At 37.7% G+C, this 23,957-nt stretch overlaps 1 protein-coding gene across 1 annotated transcript in view; it reads left to right on the top strand.

The window, feature by feature from the left end:
• Positions 1-23,957, top strand: part of LOC102157456 (uncharacterized) — a 64,431-nt gene that overhangs the window by 19,835 nt on the left and 20,639 nt on the right. The window contains exon 5 of the mRNA XM_084965711.1: positions 6,392-6,543. Coding sequence (XP_084821837.1) covers positions 6,392-6,446 — 55 coding nt within the window. The 3' untranslated portion in view covers positions 6,447-6,543. The remainder of the gene's footprint in view (positions 1-6,391; positions 6,544-23,957) is intronic.

The raw sequence follows: 23,957 nt of genomic DNA, 5'->3' as shown, positions 1-23,957 counted from the left end.
TGAACACTGCAGGAGAGACAGGATTTGAGGCAGAGAAGGTAGGCTGTCCATTCTAGTTTCAAGAAACATCAATTTGTTAATTCGTTAAGATGCCCAGTTCTTGATTGCTATATGGCAGAACATATGTAAACAAATACACTTTCACTCATTAGGCTATTAGTTTTTAAAAAACTACCTTTAATATACTATTATTTTAGTGGTCTATAAATAAATTTGCTCAATTTTCCATTTCACTTTTGGCAGAGTCAGGCCAAAAATTTGGCTTATTAGGCTGAAAGTTATTAATCATATGCATGTAGTTGATTAACAAATAAAAAAAGTGGTCACTATGTGCCAGGCACTTTTCTGGGTGCTGAGGATAAAATGGTGCATAAGGGAATTCCCATTATGGCTCAGTGGGTTAAGAACCCAACTAGTCTCCGTGAGGACATGGGTTCAATCCCCAGCCTTGCTCAGTGGATTAAGGATCCAGCATTGCTGCAAGCTGCTGTATAGACTGCAGATGTGGCTGGGATCTGGGTGTTGCTGTGGCTGTGGCATAGACCTGCAGCTGCAGCTCCAATTTGACCCCTAGCCTGGGGACTTCCATATGCCACAGGTACAGCCATTAAAAAAAGAAAAAAAAATGGTGCATAAGTAATCAAGATACCTGCCAAGCTTAAATATGTTGGTGGAGACAGACATACAGAGAACACCATGATTACAATTATAATATGTGTCCTCAAAGAAAAATACAGAGATCTCTGAAAGCATCTATCAGGGAAGCTGAACTTAGATTAGAGAAGCAGTGATAAATTTCTTGAGAAATAGATCATGTAGACTGAGACCTGAAGTATGCTTGAGTTAAAGGTGAGGGTGGCAGAAACAGAGTATCCTAGGAATAGAGAAAGCAAATAATGTGGTTGAAGGTTAGCAGGAGATGAGGCTGGACAAATAAATAGAGCTGGGTTATGCTTATGCATCTATATTATAAACAAATAATAAATTATATCAAGCTAAAATATTCAGCAGCAGTGGCATTTAATTTTACTTTTTTATTATAAACTATGATGAGAATTAAATTTCTTTTATTGTAACAAAAATGCGAAGCAATTACCCTCCAGGAAGGTGAATAGAATCTCTTCTCTGGGGAAAGCAAACCTCTCCAAGAGGAAAGACATAAAGGTTTTGATGGAGAGATTCCTCAAGTGCCAGATCATCCTATATCGAGCACCCATGTGATCAGAGACTCCTGTCAGCTTCTTAGTGCTCTTCTCTTAAATGTGAGTTTATAACTAAAGACCACCAGATATTGGAGAAGAGTCTCTAACATGAAAGATAAAAACCAAAACAAATAAACAGAAAAAGAAACTTGAAGAAAACAGAACTGTGCATGGTGATGAAAATGTCAAAGAATTAATATCTTCAGAGAGAGAAGATATTGAATACACAAAAGAATGGGATGATATAAAGAGAGCTACTGGAAATTAAAAATGTGATGGTATAAATAAAAATCTAAATGGAAAATTATAAAATAAAATTTAGAAACTCTTCCAGAAAGAAAAGCAGAAAAGCCAGAAATGAAAAATTGGAAAGAAAAGTTAGGAAAACTAGAAGACCAGTCCTAGACATCCAACATATATCAAACAGAAGTTCCAGAAAGACAACAGAGAAAATGGAAGGAGAAAAGTCATCAAAGAAGGAATTCAAAAATTTTTCTAGAAATGAATAATACAAAACTTTTAACTGAAAAGGCCCAACACGGTGAATAAAAATAGACTCACCAAAAAGCACGTCATTATGGATAAAGAGAGAATTCTATAAGCTGTTGGGGAGAAAAAAAACAGGTTACATACAAAGCATCAAGAACCAGAATATCCTATTGTACAGCACTGGGAACTATATACAATCTCTTGGGATAGAAGATAATGGAAGATAGTATGAGAAAAAGAATGTATATATACATATATACATATATATATACATATATATATATGGATGACTGGGTCACTATGCTGTATAGCAGAAACTGACAACACTGTAAATAACTATACTTTAATAAAAAATTAAAAAAGAATGAACATAGATTTACACTTCCCAACAACACTGAAATCTAGAAGACAGTGGAGAAGTACCTTCAGATTTTTGAAGGAAAATTATTTCTAAATAATAATTCTAGGTCCACCTAAACTATCAATTAAGGGGAAAGATCAAATAAAGACATTTTCACTCATACAATGTCTTGAAGATTTACCTTTCATGCCTTCTTTCTCAGAAAACTATTAGAGAATATACTCCACTTAAACAAAGGGGTAAATCATAAACATACAAGATACTGGGTATAGGAAACAAAGGATCCAACACAATGAGAGGCAAACAGAATCCTCAGAATGATGATGATGAAAAATCCCAAGATAATGCCTACCTATCAAGGATAGATGACAACTGGTACAGACTAAAACAAACCAGAGAGTTCAGAGAAAGCTTCGTAAGAAGATTAAATTGATGGAACACCTGATGCATATCAAATGTGTTAAGAGAGTTAGACAGGAGTTCCCATCGTGACTCAGTGGAAATGAATCTGACTAGCATCCATGAGGATGCAAGTTCAATCCCTGGCCTTGTTCAATGGGTTAAGGATCCGGCGTTGCCATGAGCTGGGATGTAGGTCGCAGATGCAGCTTGGAGCCCACGTTGCAGATGCAGCTTGGATCACACGTTGCTGTGGCTGTGGTGTAGGCTGGCAGTTGTAACTCCAATTAGAGCCCTAGCCTGGGAATTTCCATATGCTGTGGGTGTGGCCCTGAAAAAGAAAAAAAAAAAACTAGAAAAAAAATCATTAAAAATAGTAGTATAATTATTATTCAGAGGTAAATAGCAACATTATTAGATGAGAGAGGAAGTAATGAAAGAGAACTAATTTTCCTAATAAGCCTTATAGAATTATTTGGCTCTTTCAACTGTATGCATGTATAATACTGATGAAAGTAAAGTTTGTATTGGTGCTATGGAGGCTAACAAATAAAATCAAGGCCCTCAAACTGCTCATTGTCAAGTTGGGAAAGAGACATAGTCAGCTATTTCGTATGAGACTAAAAGCAACGTGTGTGCTAAGAGGTTAAAACAGAAAGCTATGGGAGACAGAAGGAGGAGAGCAAAGGTACAGCCTTTAGAGATAAACAGTTTTTTATAAAGTTTTTGTGTCAGGTCTGGAAGGAAATGGGGGGATTTTAGTAGGTAGAGATCAGTGTGGTGGTATAGAGATTGTGTAAGTAAAGGCAGACAGGCAGAAAAGCTATGCTCCTGCTGATTCGGTAGAGTGTGCAGTGCAAGCAAGATGTGCTGAGAAATGAGACTGGGGGGAGGAAGTTGAGTGCATACATTTGAATGACTTTGAAAACTCCATTAAAGCTTTTGGAAGGCAATGGGAAATTGTTAACTTTTTGGAGCAGGGAATTGGTATTATTTGAGCTGTAATTTAGGAAGATTGTCTGGCAGCAATACATAAGTTGGACTGGAAAGGAAAAGAGAAGGCAAGGAAATAAGGAGGAACCCAATTTAATAGCCCAGGGCAGGGTTCTGAGGGTCTGAACCTGAACAAGTTTGGTGGAAATTGAAAGGCAGGGGTGGATAGTAGACAATTCAAAGATAACAGTTAAACCTACTTTTAACAATGTGTTATTTGCTTTCACTTTTCTTCTGCTGGAAATTCTTGATGGGGACTCTGTGGCTTTAACTGGCTGAGGTAGGGAGACCAGGTACCAAATCACAGTGATTTGTCTTATATATTTGAAAAGCCAACTGGTTAATAAGCCTTAGAACATTCTGATCTTGGTATAAAGACTTGAGGTACTGATGTTTTCTAATACTATATTTTATTTCAGTTGGCTTTTTTAAATATAGTTACTATACTGTTGACCAAGGACTTCAAAAGGATTTAATTATGCTTTACTCTTCATCATCTCATCATTCTTGTAAACCACAAGTATTTTAAAATAAAGAAACAAGCCACAGTTAACATTATACTCAATAGTGAAATCTGAAAGCTTTTCCTCTAAAATCAGGAACAAGACAAGGATACCCACTCTCACTACTTTTATTCAATATAGTGTTGGAAGTTTTAGCCAGAGAAATTAGGCAAGAAAAAGAAACAAAAGGGATCCAAATTGAAAAAGAAGAAAGAAAACTGTCACTCTTCATAGATGACAACATTACATATAGAAAACCATAAAGACTTCATCAAAAACCTGTTAGGACTAATAAATTCACTAAACTTGTAGAATTCAAAATCAATACACAAAAATCTGTTGCATTTATATATATAAAAAATGAACTATAAGAGAAATTAAGAAAACAATTCCATTTACGACTGCATCAAAAAGAATAAAATACCTATGAACAAATTTAACCAAGGCCATGAAAAACCTCCTTCTAATAGGAAATTGGCCAATCTCTTATGTTTAACCTCTAAAGTGGCTACAAATCTAGTCACACTGACTTCAGTCTCTCCCATATTCCCAATCTACCCATCATTCACAACATTGTCAGGTACATGTTCCTGTTTAATAATCACCCATTCAAATTTATATAGTGGTTCCCTAATGGCTGCCTCCCCAACACTACAAATTTTCTGTTCAATATTCAAGGCCAATACCTGATCCCATTCACCTCTGCAGCTTTACTGTCAGTGGCCTCTAACACTACACCTCCATTCCAGTCTGGCTGATCTCATTACCCCACTCTCATCATGAACCGAACTGCTTGCAGTTCAGTATTCTGCCTTTAGCCTTTTCCTACCTGGAATTCCCTCCCTTGACCTTTTCTCTTGTTCAGGTTCCTCTCTGTCCTTTAAGGCTGGCTCAGTTTCTACCTTCTCCATTACCTCCTCTCTCGGGTACTTCAGAGAAAGTATTTGCTAAAGTTGTGTAGCATTGAGAGTCTGCACCATATAATTTGACATTTAATTATCCACTTTATTTTTACATGTGCTTCCTGCCTCTCCTTTCTAAGCAGACCAGCATTTCCTGGAGAACAGATTAACTCTATCATGTACTTCTGATTCCTTCTACCTTTAGTCTTTGGATTAGTCAGAATTATCTTGGTTGCAAGTGACAGAATCCCAATTCAAATTAGCTTAAATGGAAAAGGGATTTTTTTTTTTTAATACTCAGTATAAATAAAGAACCTATGGGTAGAGCAGGACTTAAAAAACTTATAAACATATTTGAACTTAGGTGCTTAAACAACATCATCACAAGTCAGTCTTCATCTCTTAGCCCTGCCTTCCTCTGAGAGAATGAGCTCAGGCAGTATTAGCAAAGGTGACCAGGGGCAATTCTGAAGTTACATCTGAAGGACCTAGTAAACTCAGCAGAAAGAATGCATTTTTTTTCTCCATTGTTTCAGAAAAGACCCAAGGCTGACTCTCACTGGCCTGGAGAGGGTCACATACTCACTCTTGAACCAATCACAGCAACTTTGATTAATTAGGTCTGGGTCACATGGTCATGCCTTGACCTGAGAAAATGTGGATGCAGGGTCTCAGGTGGATACAGAACACGCCCATTGAGAAAGGTTCAGGAATATTACTACAAAGGAAAATTCAGACATGTTTCCCAAAGAAGCGAAAATGATTCTGGACAGGCAAAAATAGCCAATGTCTGTAAACATGTCCCATCTCCTCTGTCATTTAGAACATTATAAAAGTTCTTTCAAATGAGATAAACCTTTCTGAGGTGTTAAATTATATTTATTTATTTTTGATTCACTATGGGAGAAACATGGGCAAAATGTGGCATCTAGGGGAATGAAGAGTCATCTTTTATTCTCCTTATGTAAACCTGGGAAGCCATGGCAAGCATTCCTTGAAGTAAAATAGTATTGCCAAAAGAATTCTCCTTAGGCTTTGATTCAGGCAGATTTGAAAAGAGCTGATTAATGCACTATAAAAGATCTTAATGAAATTAGACATTCTCTTCTTGTTTCCTGTGCTATTAGAGCCCAATGAACTTCAAGAATAAAGGCATTCATGGAGTTCCTGTCGTGGCACAGCGGAAATGAATCTGACTAGGTTGTGGGTTTGATCCCTGGTCTCGCTCAGTGGGTTAAGGATCCGGTGTTGCTGTGAGCTGCAGTATAGGTCTCAGACGCGGCTCGGATCTGGCATTGCTGTGGCTCTGGCATAGGCTGGCAGCTAAAGTTCTGATTAGACCCCTCCTAGCCTGGGAACCTCCATATGCCACAGGTGCGGCCCTAAAAAGAATAAAGGCATTCATGTGGTGAAGAACTTGAAATAGAAAACAAATTTAGTCATAAGTCAGAATGACCTAGTTATAAATAGTAACAGTAATTTAACTTTAATGTTTACTCAACATTACAGAAGCAAACACTCTTTTATTTCTATTCTCTTCAGATGTTGTCAGAATCCCTGTCCCCACTCCCTCCTCAGGAAATCTGACACAAGCTGAACATGAGCTTTGATGGCTGTCACCATGGGAAAAGTCAGGATGTCATGTGTGGGAGAACCTGGAAGTATTGAATGGTAAAATGGATACAGTTGTACAAGTAAGTCATTAACAAGTCAGATGCCAATTTGCTGAGAACTGCCTTATTAATTAGAGAAAACCTAGAATCAAAAGTTCAATTTGGATGAGATCATCACTCACCTCAAGAGAAAAATATATTGGAATTACCTGGTGGCTCAGTGGGTTAAGGATCTGGTGTTGCCACTAATGTGGCTCAGGTCACTGCCCTGACCTGGGTTCAATCCATGGGTGGGAAATTTCCACATTCAAAAGTAAAAAAGAAAGGAAGGAAGGAAAAAGAGAGGGAGGGAGGAAGGAAAGAAGGAACAAAAAAGCATCAAGTTGTATTTTACCGGAAGCTGGAAGCTAGAAGCCAGATAATAATATGAAGGGTGGTGACCAGAAGACAGCACAGTCCACTTGCCACACATTAATTAAGTGGGTGAACAATGGAAGGTGTTTATTAAAACCAATCAGGAGTTCCCACTGTGACTCAGCGGTTAAGAACCTGACATAGTCCATAAGGATATGGGTTTGATCCCTGACCTCTCTCAGTGGGTTAAGTATCTGTTGCTATAAGCTGTGGTGTAAGTTTCATATGTGACTGGATCCTGAGGTGCTGTGGCTGGCACAGACCAGCAACTGCAGCTCTGATTCAATCCCTAGCCTAGGAACTTCCATATGCCATAGGTGCAGCCCTAAAAAGAAAAAAAAAATCAATAAATTTGGTTAAATTGGCCTGGGAGAGGGCTAGAAATGAAAATGATAGCCCTGAAGAGTATATTTTAAAATATAAGATTAAACAGTTCTGTTAATGATTCACATGACAGAAAAAAAATATCTATGCTAATTTTAAATTAAGTACAGAGGGGAATAGGAAAAAAAGGAAAAAAATTGGAACTTTGAAATCAGAAAGATCCAAATTCAATTTTCGACCACTTACTAGGCACAATCTTGGCAAAGTTTTACATTCCTTCCAAGGCTAAGTTTCCCTTTTTGTAAAATGAAGGGTAATAGTAACAGTATATGCCTCATAGACTGGTCTAAGGATTAAACAAGAAAATATATGTGTGATTTTTTTAGCATGATACCTGGAATATAGTAAGTGCTAATTAATTATCAGCCCTTATTACTATTATTATTAATTCTAAGGTGAGATCTTTGAAGAAAACAATGAACCATCCAAATAACTTTGTTTTGTGGAAGCAGGATTAGAAACAAACTGAATGGGCTCAAATAATTCAAAATTGTGACAGTACATTTGCAAGCGTATATCAAGATGGCTCTGACAAGATTCTCCAGCAAAGAATGAGTAGGTTCGCTCTAAGAGGGTGAGGATGAGCCATGCATCCTTTTGTAAAATCAGAGATTTGGTCACATCTGTATCATGTGTGCCTGTATCAGACACATATCTGTAGAATGAATGGAAGAATGACTCTAGGGCACATTAATGAGGACATATTACCCTCAGAAATCATGAAATGATTCTATGTGTCAGAATTTAATCGACAACCTGCAGTTTCTAGAAAAGGAGAGATCATGATAAGCATACTCATTTCCCTAAAGGATCTTCATGTCTGAATGGAACGTCCTAGCAGCATAAGGAACCCTAGAAACTGTCAGTCATTGTGCTAGTCTTGGTTTTCACACTGCTGTTGTTTCCAGAATCCTTGAGCTCTGTGCAAAGATAAGGCAGAATGGGTTATAAGGCTGGGGCCAGATTCAAAGTATGATTCATTTGCAAATTCAAATCAAATGAGTGTATACTCAGTCTCCACAAATCAAAGCTATTTCAGGTAGCTTTAAGTACTCAGGCTTGTTTCCCTTGTTGTTGCTGCTGCTGCTGTTGTTGTTTAGTATTACTGTGGTGTACCTTCTCTCAGTGTTCAGAGCTCCTATCATTGCACGATACTATTTTCAAATAAAACAGTGACAACAACAAATTTTCTTCAATCTACGTTAACATTAAAAAAGGTCATATACATTGGGAAACCAATATATGAAGGCATTTAAAAAAGCACATTACGGGAGTTCCCCATTGTGGCGCAGTGGAAACAAATCCAACTAGTATCCATGAGGATACAGGTTAGATCCCCTCGCTCAGTGGGTTGGGGATCCAGCATTGCCATAAGCTGTGGAAGACACAGCTTGGATCCCACGTTGTTGTGACTGTGGTATAGGCCAGCAGCTGTAGATCTGATAAAAGCCCTAGCCGGGGAACTTCCATATGTTGTGGGTGCGGCCCTTAAAAAAAAAAAAAAAGTAAATTAGCTTTTAACACATAGCTAAATGCTGTGTTTAAGGTTTAACAGTGGTTAGTGATTGAAACTAAGCTGTAAAGTTCAATAGGCTCCAATAGTATAGCTGTCACATGATTTTTACAGGTAATATGCATGAGAAATGACATCCTCTTTTAAATGCAAAACCCATCCTATAACCACTAATCAATTAAATCTTGGGTTAAAATTATTGGACAATAGAAGGATAAAAGAGAACATAGGTAAAGGAGACTAAAATGGTAAAATAAAACATAGATTACAAATTAAGAAACAGGAAATTGGAAGAAATAAGGTTGGTTAAAGGAAAGAAGAAAGAAAAGTTTGAGTTTTTGCTGAACCTGCCTTTTGGAAGAGGAATGGTGAGATGAAGGGTTTGGGGACAGGCAGGGAGGATTCTCTAGCCCTCCATATCAAAGAGAAACCAAGATTGTAAGCCCAGAGCCTGGAATTTTCTTGGGACTCTATACAGACCAGCATCTGCCACCGTAATTACAAAAGGTGTCATCTGACCAACTTCATGCTGCAATGTTAGGCTAGCGGTGTGAAACAAAACAAAATTTTACTTTCTTAACATCCTTTAAATAGGTGTTACTTCCCTTAATAGCACTGCTTTGCTTGGTCAGGGGAGAAAGGAAACCTAAAATCCTCATTCAATAGCTTCAGTAATGTTCCAACTATTATTTTTAAGCCTATATATTTTCCCCTCTAAAATCTTCTAACTTCTTAAAGGCCTATAGGTTTACATAGTTTGTTTCTCCTTCTTACTGAGATGGTTATTGAGTATTTTTAATTTGTTTCACTAGAAACACCAAATAGTTATTAAAAGTTCTTATTATTGCCTTAGAATGCATAATTTAAAATTCCAAATTTAACTTGTCTTATATTCAGTACAAAATGAATTTCCCTTTAAGTTCTGTGGAATCTAGTTTCCAGGGTTGTTGTTGTTGTTTTAGTTATGACTGAATATCACAGCTAATATAGTGGGGAAGAAAAGATATATTTGGTGTTAAAATTTAAATTTGATTTTAACATTTTCCCTGGAGGTAATATAAGGGATAAAAAGTAGGTTATATGTGTCTATAATTCTGGTCACAGTTTAAATGGACAATATTTCAGTCTTCAGTAAAATTTTCATCTAATATCCAACATTTATAAAATAAGTAAAGCAAACCTCTAGAGAATAATAGAAATTAAAGAGTGACATTCTGCAAATAAAATAAATGAATTAACTCTTGCTAGTTACATTATGTTTCTATACTTTTTTAAAAAAAAAAAAAGATGATAGCTACAGCCATAAATTGACTTGGATATCACCTCAGTTTAGCACCTCTTTGGTCCCTTACACATGGTCCACTGACTTCACTTGTGATCATCTGTCCTTTCTCATTAAGTATATTGGAGTCTTGAGATGCTGCTCCTTCAGTGTATCTATCAATCTAAACTTTCATAGTTTTCCCTAGTGGTCTGATCAGAGGACTAATAGCTCTGGAGCATTGTGAGGCTCTAAGACATCTACAGGATTCTTCCTGACCTCACAGTAAAAATTGAGTGATCTACCAGATTCCAGCTTTTATGTCAATTATCATGGGCACAAACTGTAGAAAATGGGGAAGGACTTTTTTTAGTACTCAAAAAGGTACTTAATCTCTCAGGTTAAATTTGAGAAATGCATTGTATGTCTTGGTTTTTGTTTGTTTGTTTGACATTTGGTTGGGGTTTTTGTGTAATTTATTTTATTTATTTATTTTTCTTGTCTTTTTAGGGCCATACCTGTGGCATATGGAGGTTTCCAGGCTAGAGGTCAAATCGGAGGTGTAGCTGCTGGCCTGCACCACAGCCACAGCAATGCCAGATCTGAGCCACCTCTGCAACCTATGCCACAGCTCACGGCAAAGCCAGATCTTTAACCCATTGAGCAAGGCCAGGGATCAAACCTGTGTCCGCTTGGATGCTAGTCAGATTCCTTTCCACTGAGCCATGACGGGAACTCCCTTTTTTTGTATTTTAAAAGACAATTTGGTAAGTGCTTTCTAAAACTGTCCACTTGACTCAGATAAGTCTTCCGTGTTTCATTATATTTTAGACTAGCTCATTGAAAGTGACAGAAGTTGCCAAAGATTCAAAATCTCCCAAACACTTGAAGATTGTAAGTTATTCACATGATTATCTACTTGACAATACTTTGAGGGAAAAGGCATAAAAGGACATACAGGGTGGTTAAAAACAAGCAAACATACTTTGGGTTCAGGAAGAATTGTGCTTGAGTCCTTGTGCTGCTACATACATACTGGCTGTGTGACTCTGGGCAATTATTTAACATCATTAACTTCTGTCTCCTCAAATGTAAAGGAGAATAGTAAAACCTCATAGGGTTGATGTGAAGACTGAATAAGTTAAATGAGAAAACACAGAAGGTGCCCAGTTTAGCAAATGACACATAGAATATGTTCAAAAAATGGTAACCAATAGTATTAAAAACATATTAAGAGAAGGAAGATGTATCAAAGATAAGACTCTGTATATAACATGGGCTACCATAATCTGGACAGTTTTTCCTATCTCCTTTATCTAATATTGGAAAAAATATTTTTGGAGTATGGATTAAGAATAAAAGCTATATATCTAGGGAGTTCCTATCATGGCTCAGCAGTTAACGAACCCATCTATGAGGATGAGGGTTCGATCTCTGGCCTTGCTCAGTGGGTTAAGGATCCGGTATTGCTGTGAGCTGTGGTGTAAGTCACAGACATGGCTCGGATCCCACTTTGCTGTGGCTCTGGCGTAGGCCCGTGGCTACAATTCTGATTTGGCCCTTAGCCTGGGAACCTCCATATGTTGTGGATGTGGCCCTAAAAGGACAAAAAGACCAAAAAAAAAAAAAGAGAGAGAGGGAAATTGCATACTGTTTACATGATTTTTTTTTTTTTTCTTTTTGCCATTTCTTGGGCCGCTCCCAAGGCATATGGAGGTCCCCAGGCTAGGGGTCTAATCAGAGCTGTAGCAGCCGGCCTACACTAGGGCCACAGCAACTCAGGATCCGAGCCGTGTCTGCAACCTACACCACAGCTCACGGCAACGCCAGATCCTTAACCCACTGAGAAAGGCCAGGGATCAAACCCGCAACCTCATGGTTCTTAGTCGGATTTGTTAACCACTGAGCCACGACGGGAACTCCACATACTGTTTACATGATTTAAATAAACTAATAACTTTTTTTAAAAAAAGCTATATGTCTATACAGCTTTACACAAATATTAGAAAACAATTTTAATTTGGGAACAAAACACTATGCATTAAAAGTGGTGCTTATATCTTATTTTCAGATAGTTTGTATGTGTTTAATGTTCCTTCTCTGTGGTAAACTGAGAATGAAAGAAGACACTGAGTCAAAGCACATGGCAATATATAACCAGACTCAGAAGACCCTAAGAGACAAAGGAAAATTAAAGATGACAAGAACACTTCATTCCAATTCATTTAAATATGATTCTCAGTTGGGCAGCAACTGAGGCTGGGCAACAAAGTACAAATGATGTTTAGTTTCAGGCTCAAGTTTGATCTCCTAAATGAAGCTAATAATAAATGTCAGGAAAATTTAACAGATTAACCCCTCCTATGTGTTACTATGTTAGGGGTCTTACAGGAGAAATTACCTTATAAAGTAGGAAAGGAGTAAATGTTACTCTGTTTCTAACTCAGTCACTAAAAATCAGCTTGGAACTGGAGGCTCGTCAAATATATGTTCTCCAACAAAATGAATTTCAAAGAGGCTGAACTGTTTGATTAAAATAAACAGATGAAATTTTCAATTATTTATAGAAGCTGCATTCTGTATAACAAAAAGCATTATTGCCATAAAAGAAGTACTTTCAAGATTCTTTCATTAATATATATAACCCCATTTTGGCAGTTCAGATTATTTAAAATACAATAAAGAAAAGAACATTGTCAGTAACATCCACTCTGACAGAAAGATAGCAATATCAAAATCTCTTTTCTTGAAGCCCTGAGATGGAACTGTGATGTTCCCAGGATTAGTCACCTAAAGTGCTTCATAGTTCTTTACAGGATGTTAACTGAGATTATTTCAAATTTACAAGAAGTTTCTACATGAGTTGTTCCTTAAGGGAACTATTAGAATTATTTAGAATGGACCTGGTCTTTTTTTCCCCAGAGTTGAGGGTGCCTAGTGACTAGGGCAGGGAGATCAGCAAGAAGGCTGTGTGATCAGTGCCCAGGGTGGTGACAGAGGAGATAAATAGTAGATAAATCAGAGATATATTTTGGAGGCAGAACCAATAGTCTTTGTTAATTATTTCCATATAAAAGAAGAGAGAAAAGGAAAAATCAAGAACGACCACAAATTTTGGAGTTCCCATTGTGGTCCAGTGGAAATGAATCTGACTAGTATCCATGAGGATGTAGGTTCAATGCCTGGCTTGCTCAGTGGAAGGATCCAGCATTGCCATGAGCTGTGATGTAGCTGCAGATGCGGCTGGGATCTGGCGGCATAGGCCAGCAACTACAGCTCCAACTCGCCCCCTAGCCTGGAAACCTCCATATGCCACCAGTGTGGCTCTGGAAAAAAAAAAAAAGACAGAAAAAAAAAGAAAGAATGACCACAAATTTTTAGGTGAGAAGTAACTGCAAACAAACTCTATAATAGATATACACAGAAAAAAAAGAAAGGGCAGGATCAAACATAACACTAAAGATAGTCAGCAAATCACACTAGAAGAGAACAAAAGAAGAAGGGGGTAGGAGAAAGACCTAGAAAAACAAATCCAAAACTTTTAACAAAATGGCAATAAGAACATACACATCAGTGATTATTTTAAATGCAAATGGACTAAATGCTCCAACCAAAAGGCAGAGTTGCTGAATGGATAAAAAAACAAGATCCATATACATGCTATCTACAAGGGACTCACTTCAGATCTAGTGACACATACAGATGGAAAATGAGGGGATGGAAAAAGATATTCTATGCAAATGGAAATGAAACAAAAGCCAGAGTAGCAATACTTATATCAGACAAAATAGATATTAAAATAAAGACTATTGCAAGAGACAAAGTAGGGCACTACCTAATGATCAAAGGATCAATTCAAGAAGAAGAGACAGGATTTCCCGTCGTGGCGCAGTGGTTAACGAATCCGACTAGGAACCATGAGGTTGCGGGTTCGGTCCCTGACCATGCTCAGTGGGTTAACGATCCGGCGTTGCCGTGAGCTGTGGTGTAGGTCGCAGACGTGGCTCGGATCCCGCGTTGCTGTGGCTCTGGTGTAGGCCGGTGGCTGCAGCTCCGATTGGACCCCTAGCCTGGGAACCTCCATATGCCCCAGGAGTGGCCCAAGAAATAGCAAAAAAAAAAAAAAAAAAAAAAAAAAAAAAAATTAAAAAAAAAAAAAAAGAAGAGACAGCAATTATAAATGAACATGCACCCAACATAGGAGCACCTAAATATATAAGACAAATATTAACAGACATAAAAGGAAAGGTCAATAGTAACACATAACATTAGGGGACTTTAATATCCCACTTACATCAATGGACAGATCATCTAGTCAGAAAAATGAGTAAGGAAACACAGACCTTAAATAATACATTAGACCAAATGGACTTGATATATAGAGCACATTCCATCCAAAAGCAGCAGAATACACATTCTTTTCAAGTACACATGGAACATTCTCCAGGATAGATCACATGCTGGGCCACTAAATAAGCCTCAGTAAATTTAAGAAAACCAAAATCATGTCAGGCATTTTTTCAGCTGCAACACTGTGAGACTAGAAATCAACTACAAGGGGGAAAACATGCAAAAAACACAAACACGTGGAGGCTAAACAATATGTTACTAAATAAACAATGGAATACTAAGGAAATTAAAGAGGAAATTAAAAAATACCTAGAGACAAATGAAAATGGAAACATGACTATCCAAAATCTTTGGGATACAGCAATAGCAGCTCTAAGAGGGAAGTTTATAGTGATACAAACTTACCTCAGAAAACAAGAAAAATCTCAAACAACGTAATAATTAAATGAGAGCAGAACCATTTACAAAGTTGGTAAACTGGGAGATTATTATGTTTAAGAAGAAAAATAAAATGAATATAATTTGAGTCTTTCTGTAAATAGGAAATATTTTTAAATACTTTAAAAAAATTAAATGATCCTTAAACTTTTCCAAAAGACTGAAGAAGGAACACTCCCAAAGACATTCTATGAAGCCACCATCACCCTAATACCAAAACCAGACGAAGATACTATCAAAAAAGAAAATTACAAGCTGGTATCTTTGATGAATATAGACACAAAAATTCTCAACAAAATCTTAGCCAGCTGAATCCAAGGACACGTAAAAAAGATCATACACCACGACCAAGTGGAATTCATCTCAAGTTCACAAGGATGGAGGTCAATATACACAAATCAATGTCATATACCACAGTAAGAAAAGTCCCAAACCACATGATCATCTCAATAGATGCAGAAAAAGCATTTGACAAAATCTAACATCCATTCATGATAAAACTCTTACCAAAGTGGGTATAGCAGGAATACATGTTAACATCATAAAAGCTTTTTATGACAAACCCACAACCAATATAATACTCAAAGGAAAAAAGCTGAATGCCAGAGTTCCCGTCATGATGCAGAGGAAACGAATCTGACTGGGAACCATGAGGTTGCAGTTGGATCCCTGGCCTCGCTCAGTGGGTTAAGGACCTGGCGTGGCTGTGAGCTGTGGTGTAGGTCACAGACATGACTTGGATCCCACGTTGCTGTGGCTGTGGCATAGGCTGGCAGCTATAGCTCCGATTAGACCCCTAGCCAGGAAACCTCCATATGCCATGGGTGTGGCCCTAAAAAGCAAAAAATAAAAATAAAAATAAAAAACAGCTGAATGCCTTCCCACTAAAATCTTTTCTATCTTTCTTTCTTTTTTCTTTTCAGGGCTGCACTCACGGCATACGAAAGTTCCTGGGCTAGGGGTTGAATTGCAGCTGCAGCTGCACCTGCTGGCCTACACTACAGCCACAGAAACACAGGATCTGAGCCATATCTGCAACCTATACCACAGCTCATGGCAATGCTAGATCGCTGACGCACTGAGCAAGGCTGGGGACTGAACCCGCATCCTCATGGATACTAGTGGGATTCATTTCTGCTGTGCCATGACAGGAACTCCCCCACTAAAATCTTGAACAAGACAAGGATGCCTACTCTCACCACTTTTATTCAACAATGTATTGAAAGTCCTAGACACAATCAGACAAACAAAACAAACAAAAGGTATCCAAACTGGATGAGAAGAGGTAAAATCATCACTATATGCAGACAACATGATACTATATATAGAAAACCTTAAAGACTCCAAACAAAAACTACTTGAATTGATCAGCAAATTCAGCAAAGTAACAGGACACAAGATTAACATTCAGAAATCTGTCGCATTTCTATATACTAACAAGGAAATATCAAAAAAGGAATATAAAAAATACCTTTTAAAATCACACCCCAGGAGTTCCTGTCGTGGCACAGCAGAAAAGAATCTGACTAGGAACCATGAGGTTGCGGGTTCAATCCCTGTCCTCGCTCAGTAGATTAAGGATCAGGCATTGCCCTGAGCTGTGGTGTAGGTCACAAACACAGCTTGGATCCCAAATTGCTGTGGCTCTGGTGTAGGCTGGCGGCTACAGCTCAGATTAGACCCCTAGCCTGGAACCTCCATGTGCTGTGGGTGCGGCCCTCGAAAAGACAAAAATAAAAATAAAAATAAATGAATTCAGTAAATCACAGGATACAAGATTAATATACAGAAATCTATTGCTTTTCTATACACTAATAGTGAACTGTCAGAAAGAGAAAGCAAGAAAACAATCCCATTTACAATCACGTCAAAAAGAATAGAATGCCTAGGAATAAATTTCACCAACGGGGTGAAAAACTTTTACTCGGAAAAATTTAAGACATTGGCGAAGAAAATTGATGATACAAATAAATGATATCCTTTGTTCATGGATTAAAAGATTTTATATTGTTAAAAAAATATTTTATATGTTAAAATGTCCATACAACACAAAGCAATCTATAGCTTTAATACCCATGGCATTAAAATACCCCTGACATTTTTCACAGAACTATAATAATCCTAACATGTGTATGGAACCACAAAAGACCACAAATAACCAAAGCAATCTTGAGAAAAAAATAACAAAGCTGAAAGTATCATGCTCCCTGAATTCAGACAATACTGCAAATCAACAGTAATCAAGACAGTATGATACTGGCACAAAAATAGACACATATATCAATGGAACGGAATAGAGAGCCCAGAAATAAACCAATGCAATATGGTCAATTAATCTATGACAATGGAAGTAAAAATATCCACTCTCTTCAATAAGTAGTGTTGGGAAAACTGGACAGCTACATGTGAAAGAAGGAAATTAGAACATTTTCTCACAACTAAATTCAAGATGGATAAAGACCTAAATGTAAGGCCAGAAACCATAAAACTCCTAGAAAAAAAAAAAAAACAGAAGCAGAACACTCTTCAACATAAGTCTTAGCAGTATTTCTTTGGATCTGTCTCCTCAGGCAAGGGAAACAAAGCAAAAATAAACAAATGATACCTAACTAAACTTAAAAGCTTTTGCCAAGTGAGATAAATCATCAACAAAACGAAAAAACCTACTGAGAAGATATTTGCAAATTTTATGTCTGATAAAGTGTTACTATCCAAAATATATAAGGAATTCATACAACTCAATATAAAAAAAAAAAAAAACTGGGCAAAAGGAGTTTACTGGTGGTCCAATGGTTAAAGATTTGGAATTGTGACTGCTGTAGCAGGGGTGGGATCCCTGGCCTGGGAATTTCCACATGCCATTGGCGTGGCCACACAGACACACAAAAAACGGACAGAAGACCTGAAGAGACATTTTTCCAAAAAAGACTTAGAGATAGCCAGTAGGCACATGAAAAGATGTTCAACATCAGTAATCATCAGGGAAATGCAAATCAAAACCACATGAGGAGTTCCCTTAAATTGACACAGCTGTATGTCAATTAAATTAAAAATTATCTTAAGGAGTTCCTGTTGTGGCTCAGTGGGTTAAGAATCCAACTAGTATCCATGAGGATGCAGGTTCAGTCCCTGGCCTTGCTCATTGGGTTAAGGATCCAGCGTTGCTGCAAGCTTCAGTGTAGGTCACAGATGTGGCTCAGATCTGGCGTTGCTGTGGCTGTCAGCAGCTGACACTCTGACCGTGACCTTTTCACATACCACAGGTGCAACCCTAAAAAGAGAAAAAACAAAACAAAATACATGAGATACCACTTCATAGCTGTCAGAGTTGCAATTGTTAAAAAGACAAGAAATAATAAATGCTGGTGAGGATGTGGAGAAAAGGGAACCCTAGTACACTGTTTGTGAGAAGGTAAAGTGGTATAGCTACTATGGTAAAAAGCAACTTATACAGCTCAACAGCAAAAAAAGCCAACAGCCCAATAGAAAAATGGGCAAAAGACCTGAACAGACATTTTTCCAAGGAAGATGTACAGATGGCCAACAAGTACATGAAAAAATGCTCAACATCACTGATTATTAGAGAAATGCAAAACAAAACTACCATGAGATACTACCTCACACCAGTCAGAATGGCCACCATTAATGAGTCCACAAGTAACAAATGCTGGAGAGGGGGTGTGGAGAAAAGGGATCCCTCCTGCACTGTTGGTGGGAATGTAAGCTGGTACAACCACTATGGAGAACAGTATGGAAATACCTTAGAAATCTATACATAGAACTACCATATGACCCAGAGATTCCACTCTTGGGTATCTATCCAGACAAAACTTGCCTTGAAAAAGACACATGCATCCTTATGTTCATTGCATCTCTATTCACAATAGCCAAGACATGGAAACAACCTAAATGTCCATTAACAGATGATTGGATTAGGACGATGTGGTATATATATACAATGTAATACTACGCAGCCATAAAAAAGAATGAAATAATGCTATTTGCAGTAACATGGATGGAACTAGAGACTCTTGTACTGAGTAAAGTAAGTCAGAAAGAGAGACAAAGACCATATGAAATCACTTATATCTGGAATCTAATATATGGAAGAAGTGAGCCTTTCCACAGAAAAGAAAATCATGGACTTGGAGAATAGACTTGTGATTGCCAAGGGGGATGGGGAGGGAGTGGGGTGGTTGGGGAGCTCGGGGATAATAGATACAAACAATTGCCTTTGGAATGGATTAGCAATGAGATCCTGCTGTGTAGCACTGGGAACTATGTCTAGTCACTTATGATGGAGCATGATAATGTGTGAAAATAGAATGTGTGTATGTATGTGTAACTTGGTCACATGCTGTACAGTAGAAAAAAATGTATTGGGGAAATAACTATTTAAAAAGTCCTTTAAAAAAAGAAAAAAAATATGAAGCTTCCTCAAAAAATTAAAATTAGAACTACCATACTATACAGCAATTCCACTCCTGGGTATTTATCTGAAGAAAAGGAAAACACTAATTAAGAAAGATACAAGCACCCCACTTTTTATAGAAGCACTATTTACAATAGCTAAGATATGGAAGCAACCTAAGTAAGTATCCATCAACAAGGAAATGGATAAACTAGATGTGGTATATATATACAATGGAATCATTAGTCATAAAAAAAGAATGAAAATTTGTCATTAGCAACAACATAGGTAGACTGGAGGGTATTAAACTTAGTTAAGTAAGTCAGACAAAAATGAATACTGTATGTTTTCATTTACATGTGGAATCTAAAAAACAAACAGAAACAGACTTACAGATTCAGAAAACAAATTAGTGGTTACCAGTGGGGAGAGGAAAGGGGCCAGGATAGGTGAAGGGGATCAAGTGGTAAAAACTACTAGGTATAAAATAAATAAGATACAAGGTGTAATGTACAGCATAGGGAATATAACCAATATTTTATAATAACATTAAATTGAGTATAATTTATAAAGATATCAATCACTATGTTGTAACCTGAAACTAATATAATGTTATAAATTAGCTATACTTCAATAAAAAATAAAATTATCATCTACAAAACAAAAAGATTAGAAGAAAATTTAAGGTAATTTGTTCAATCTTTTCTGAAGTTCCATGATTTTTCAAAGGAATGCAATTAATTACATGCTTTTTGAAATCCATGTATTTCTGATAGTCAGCAAATATGAGTTGGGCTGGTGATGCTAACTCATAATGTTGAGAGTTGGGCAGTTGGTTAAAAGGATCCTGCGTTGCCACAGGTTCAGCTATGGCCCACAGCTGTGGCTCAGATTCAATCCTTGGCATGAGGAATTTCCATATGCCAAGGGTGCGGACGTTTAAACAACAACGACAACAACAAAACGAGTTTAGAGACTGAATCAGTAGCTGTTCATGTGTTCAAACAAAACAAAAGGGTGACATCTAGTGTTTATTAGGAGTATATGTAACCTTGACTAATATTTTCATTAATTTACCCCACCTGCAATACATTGAATGCAGCACAAAAACAAATGAGGGAAGCCAGTGAAAAAGGTCACTGTGGTAGTTATGACAATAGTGGTAAATAGACCATAATTTCTAATCTGGTTCTAGAAACTCAGGAGTGGCACCATGAAGTAACTACTTTCTGAGCTGATACCCAAGAAAAGTGGAGCAGTCACAAATGACAAGGGTGGGAAGAGCATTGCTGTCGAAAGAGATAGTAGTATGAGTCAAGGTAGGAAAATCAAGTAACAGCATGATATTGTGATTCAAGTCATAATATCACAATGGAGCAAGTTCAGCTGCTCCAACTGTGCCCCAAGTTCAACTGTTTGCACTTTCTATGTAATGGTAAGCCACCCTAGAGACACCCCTGTGATTCAGACAGAGCTGTGGCTGTTCTTGGGGGAAGTTGATGCGAGCAGGTTGAGACTAAAATTGTATGTTATTGTAATAGATTATGGTAGTAGTGAGAGGAGAACATGCATTTAATAAATTGGAAGACAAAAATCAATAGTTTGCCTTGATGGCTTGATTGTACATAGAAGGTGAAAGGCAAAGAGTCAAGGATGTCACCTTCCTTTAGAGGTCGGGTAGATTGTGTGTTCATCAATTAATATTTTTAAGTTAAAATAAAAAGAGCATGGTTAGTGGGGAAGATGATTCATTCACTTTTGACAGGTTAACTTTGAAGTGCTTGGGAAATAGTAAAGTGCAACTGGATATCTGATTCTTGAAGCTTTGAGGAGAGGATTAAGCAAGCCATGTGAATTTACTTTCATCAGCATAGAGGTGGTTGAAAAACAATGAGAGTGTATAAGATTGCCCAGGAAGGGTATACAGTATAAATTAAGAACATGGATAGAAAAGGTATCGTTAATGCTTTGCAGGAAAAAAAAATAGCAGTTTGAGTTTGGATTTGTATAGAATATATTAGAAGGAAAGGGTACAATTTCTTCAACATCAAAGCAGCTTCCTGAAAGGATTAGCATTTTAGAGGTTGCTTTTTAAGGCCTATTGACACAAATACTATTGTAGTACCAAATAAATACATGTTCTGTTTATTTAACTATATTAACCAGGACTCCATCAGCAAGGAATAGAAACTTTACCGAAAGCGACATGGGTTAGACTTCGTTGCCAGATAACCCAGCGTCTCAGAGGATGGGCTGGCTCCAGGCACTGCTGGATCCAAATACCGTGTCTTCAGTGGGCTCTCTCCAAGTCTGAATCTTACTTTATTGTATTGACTTCATTTTCACGCAGAGGCAAAAAAAGAAAAAAATATATATTGTAGGATTAATTTGAATGTTAAAAGTAATGGCAATTGAAAAAAGAACAAATCTCTTTCCCTCCCTTGGCACACTGACCTCCAGAAAATTCCGATTGGCTGACTTTGATCCCGAACTTATCACTGGAGCCAATCGCGGTGGCCAGAGGGAGGAAATATTCTGATTGGTCAACTTGGGTCTGGTACTTCCCAATAGCAGTAAAGAGAAAGTCGTAAGTGATTATAGCCTTCTCAGAATCATGTGGGGAGGCCTTTTCCTTCAGGAACTCGTACTTTAGTCATTAAAACAAATAGCTTGGATACAAGGAAGAATGTAGATACTGATATAGAAGCAAATACTATGAAAGCCCAGTGGAAGGAAGGTCTCCTCCCTGGAGAAAGCTTCTTGAAAGTTATGCTATCTCAGAGTGTCCTTCCTGAGAAAGCCAGTGATCTTTCTGTGGAAGCTAAACTCACATCCACTCAGGCGTCAGGAGGCTGACGGAGCTGCAGGGAAAGGCGAGCGTTTGCAAGCCCAGCCCCTGCCTCGCCCCGCGTCAATCGAGTGAGCCAGCAGATAGCGTGGGTGAGCCTGCCCAGACTGCGCAAGAAAGCACAAAAGTGGCTTCTGTTTCGCCTCCATCCTCCAAATGTCTTATGACATGCCTCTGTGGTCTTTTCTAACTGGAAACCTTCAGGATGTGAATTATGGGACATGGAGCCCCTCCACCGCAGCCAAGGTGATACTTCACAAAACCACCACACTCCTTCGTTAATCTTGAACCGCTCAGGAGGAAATATAATACCTAGTTCAGCACATTTCATTTATTCAACACATTTTTGTTGGGCACCTACTATGTGCAGGCCTCTTGCCAACGAATGGTGACACAGAGATGGCTCTTATCCAGGCCTGACCTTCCAGAGATATTGCTCTGGTTCCAGGACTGGATTCTCATCCTTGGTCTTGCTCTTTTCCTTAGAGGCTGTGCGTTCTCGGACCAGTCACTTCTTTTTGCTCTCCGTGCCTGGTCTCTGTGAGGATTCAATGAGGTCCGAGTTTGAGCTGTCTCAGCTCTGTGTCTGTATGTCGACAGTGCTATGCCCTGTTAGAGACTCTAATAGTCTTCAGCATCAAATTGACCTATGATCCTAGTAGCTTGAAAATGACTATCAAGACGGCTGGACAACTGTTAGGCTTTTTTTAAATCAAAAATTTTTATTGACAAATTACACATAATATTTTCCATGTTAACCATTTTTAGGCATACCATTCAGTGGCATTAAGTACATTTACATTGTTTCATACCCATCATCACTATCCATCTTCAAAACTCTTTTCATCTTGTGAAACTGGAACTCTATCCTCATGAAAAAATCTCCTTCTCCCTGCTGGCAGCCACCATTCTTTCTGTCTTTATGAATTTGATGACTCTAGGTCCCTCATATAAGTGGAATCACACAGTAGTGTGTGTGTGTGACTAGTTTATTTTGCTTGGCATGTTGTCCTCAAGAACCCATGATCTAGCATGTTCAGAGTTTCCTTCCTTTTTTAGGGATGAATGGTATTCTATCGTGTGCATATACTACATTGTGCTTATCCATTCATTTGCTGATGGACACTTGGGTTGCTTCCACCTTTATGCTATAGTGAATAATGCTGCTGTGAACATGGGTGTACAAATATATATGAATTTATTTTTAAAAAGTCACATGGAGTTGGAAAATGGCAATTCCAAAAAGGAAGGAATACAGGGCAGACAAAAAGTAATAGAAGTCTCCTGCTTTTAATTTTCTTTTTCACTAAGTTTAGTGAATACACTAAACCAAATCTCTACACATTTTGAATGAAAAGAGAAAACAAATAAGATCCAAAAAGAGCTGAAGAAAAAAACAGATGAAAGAAAAAAATTTCATGGAAATAATCTACTTACATATCCAAGCAGGTCAACAAATTCCAAGCAAGATAAATACAAGAAAATCACAACTACACACTTCATAGTTCAACTATCAAAAAGAGACTATTGAAATAAAGAGACTCTTGAAAGCCATCAGTGAAAAACATTACATATGGAGGAACAGTGATATATGATGGCATTTCATCAGGGAAATGATATTTTGTGAGAAGAAATGAATGCCAGAGACAACGAGAAAACATCTTTAGAGTGTTTCCGGAACATCCACCAACATGGCCACCTGCTAAGCCATAAAACAAGTTTCATGAAATTTCAAAAATATTGATATTTACAAAGTATGGGCCCTGACCACAATGAAACTAAAGAATATAAAGGAATAAGTAAAATTGTCATTATTCACAGATGATATGATCATTTATAAAGAAATACCAAAATGAATGTACAGAAAAACTAGTAG

The sequence above is a fragment of the Sus scrofa genome, chromosome 6 (assembly GCF_054392235.1).
Source record: "Sus scrofa isolate SSC_HxYL_T2T_F1_AM1 chromosome 6, Sscrofa_HxYL_maternal_Yorkshire_Landrace_v2.0, whole genome shotgun sequence".
NCBI lineage: Eukaryota > Metazoa > Chordata > Mammalia > Artiodactyla > Suidae > Sus > Sus scrofa.
The sequence above is the reverse complement of the archived record's forward strand: the minus strand, read 5'-3'. Positions and strand labels throughout refer to the sequence as shown.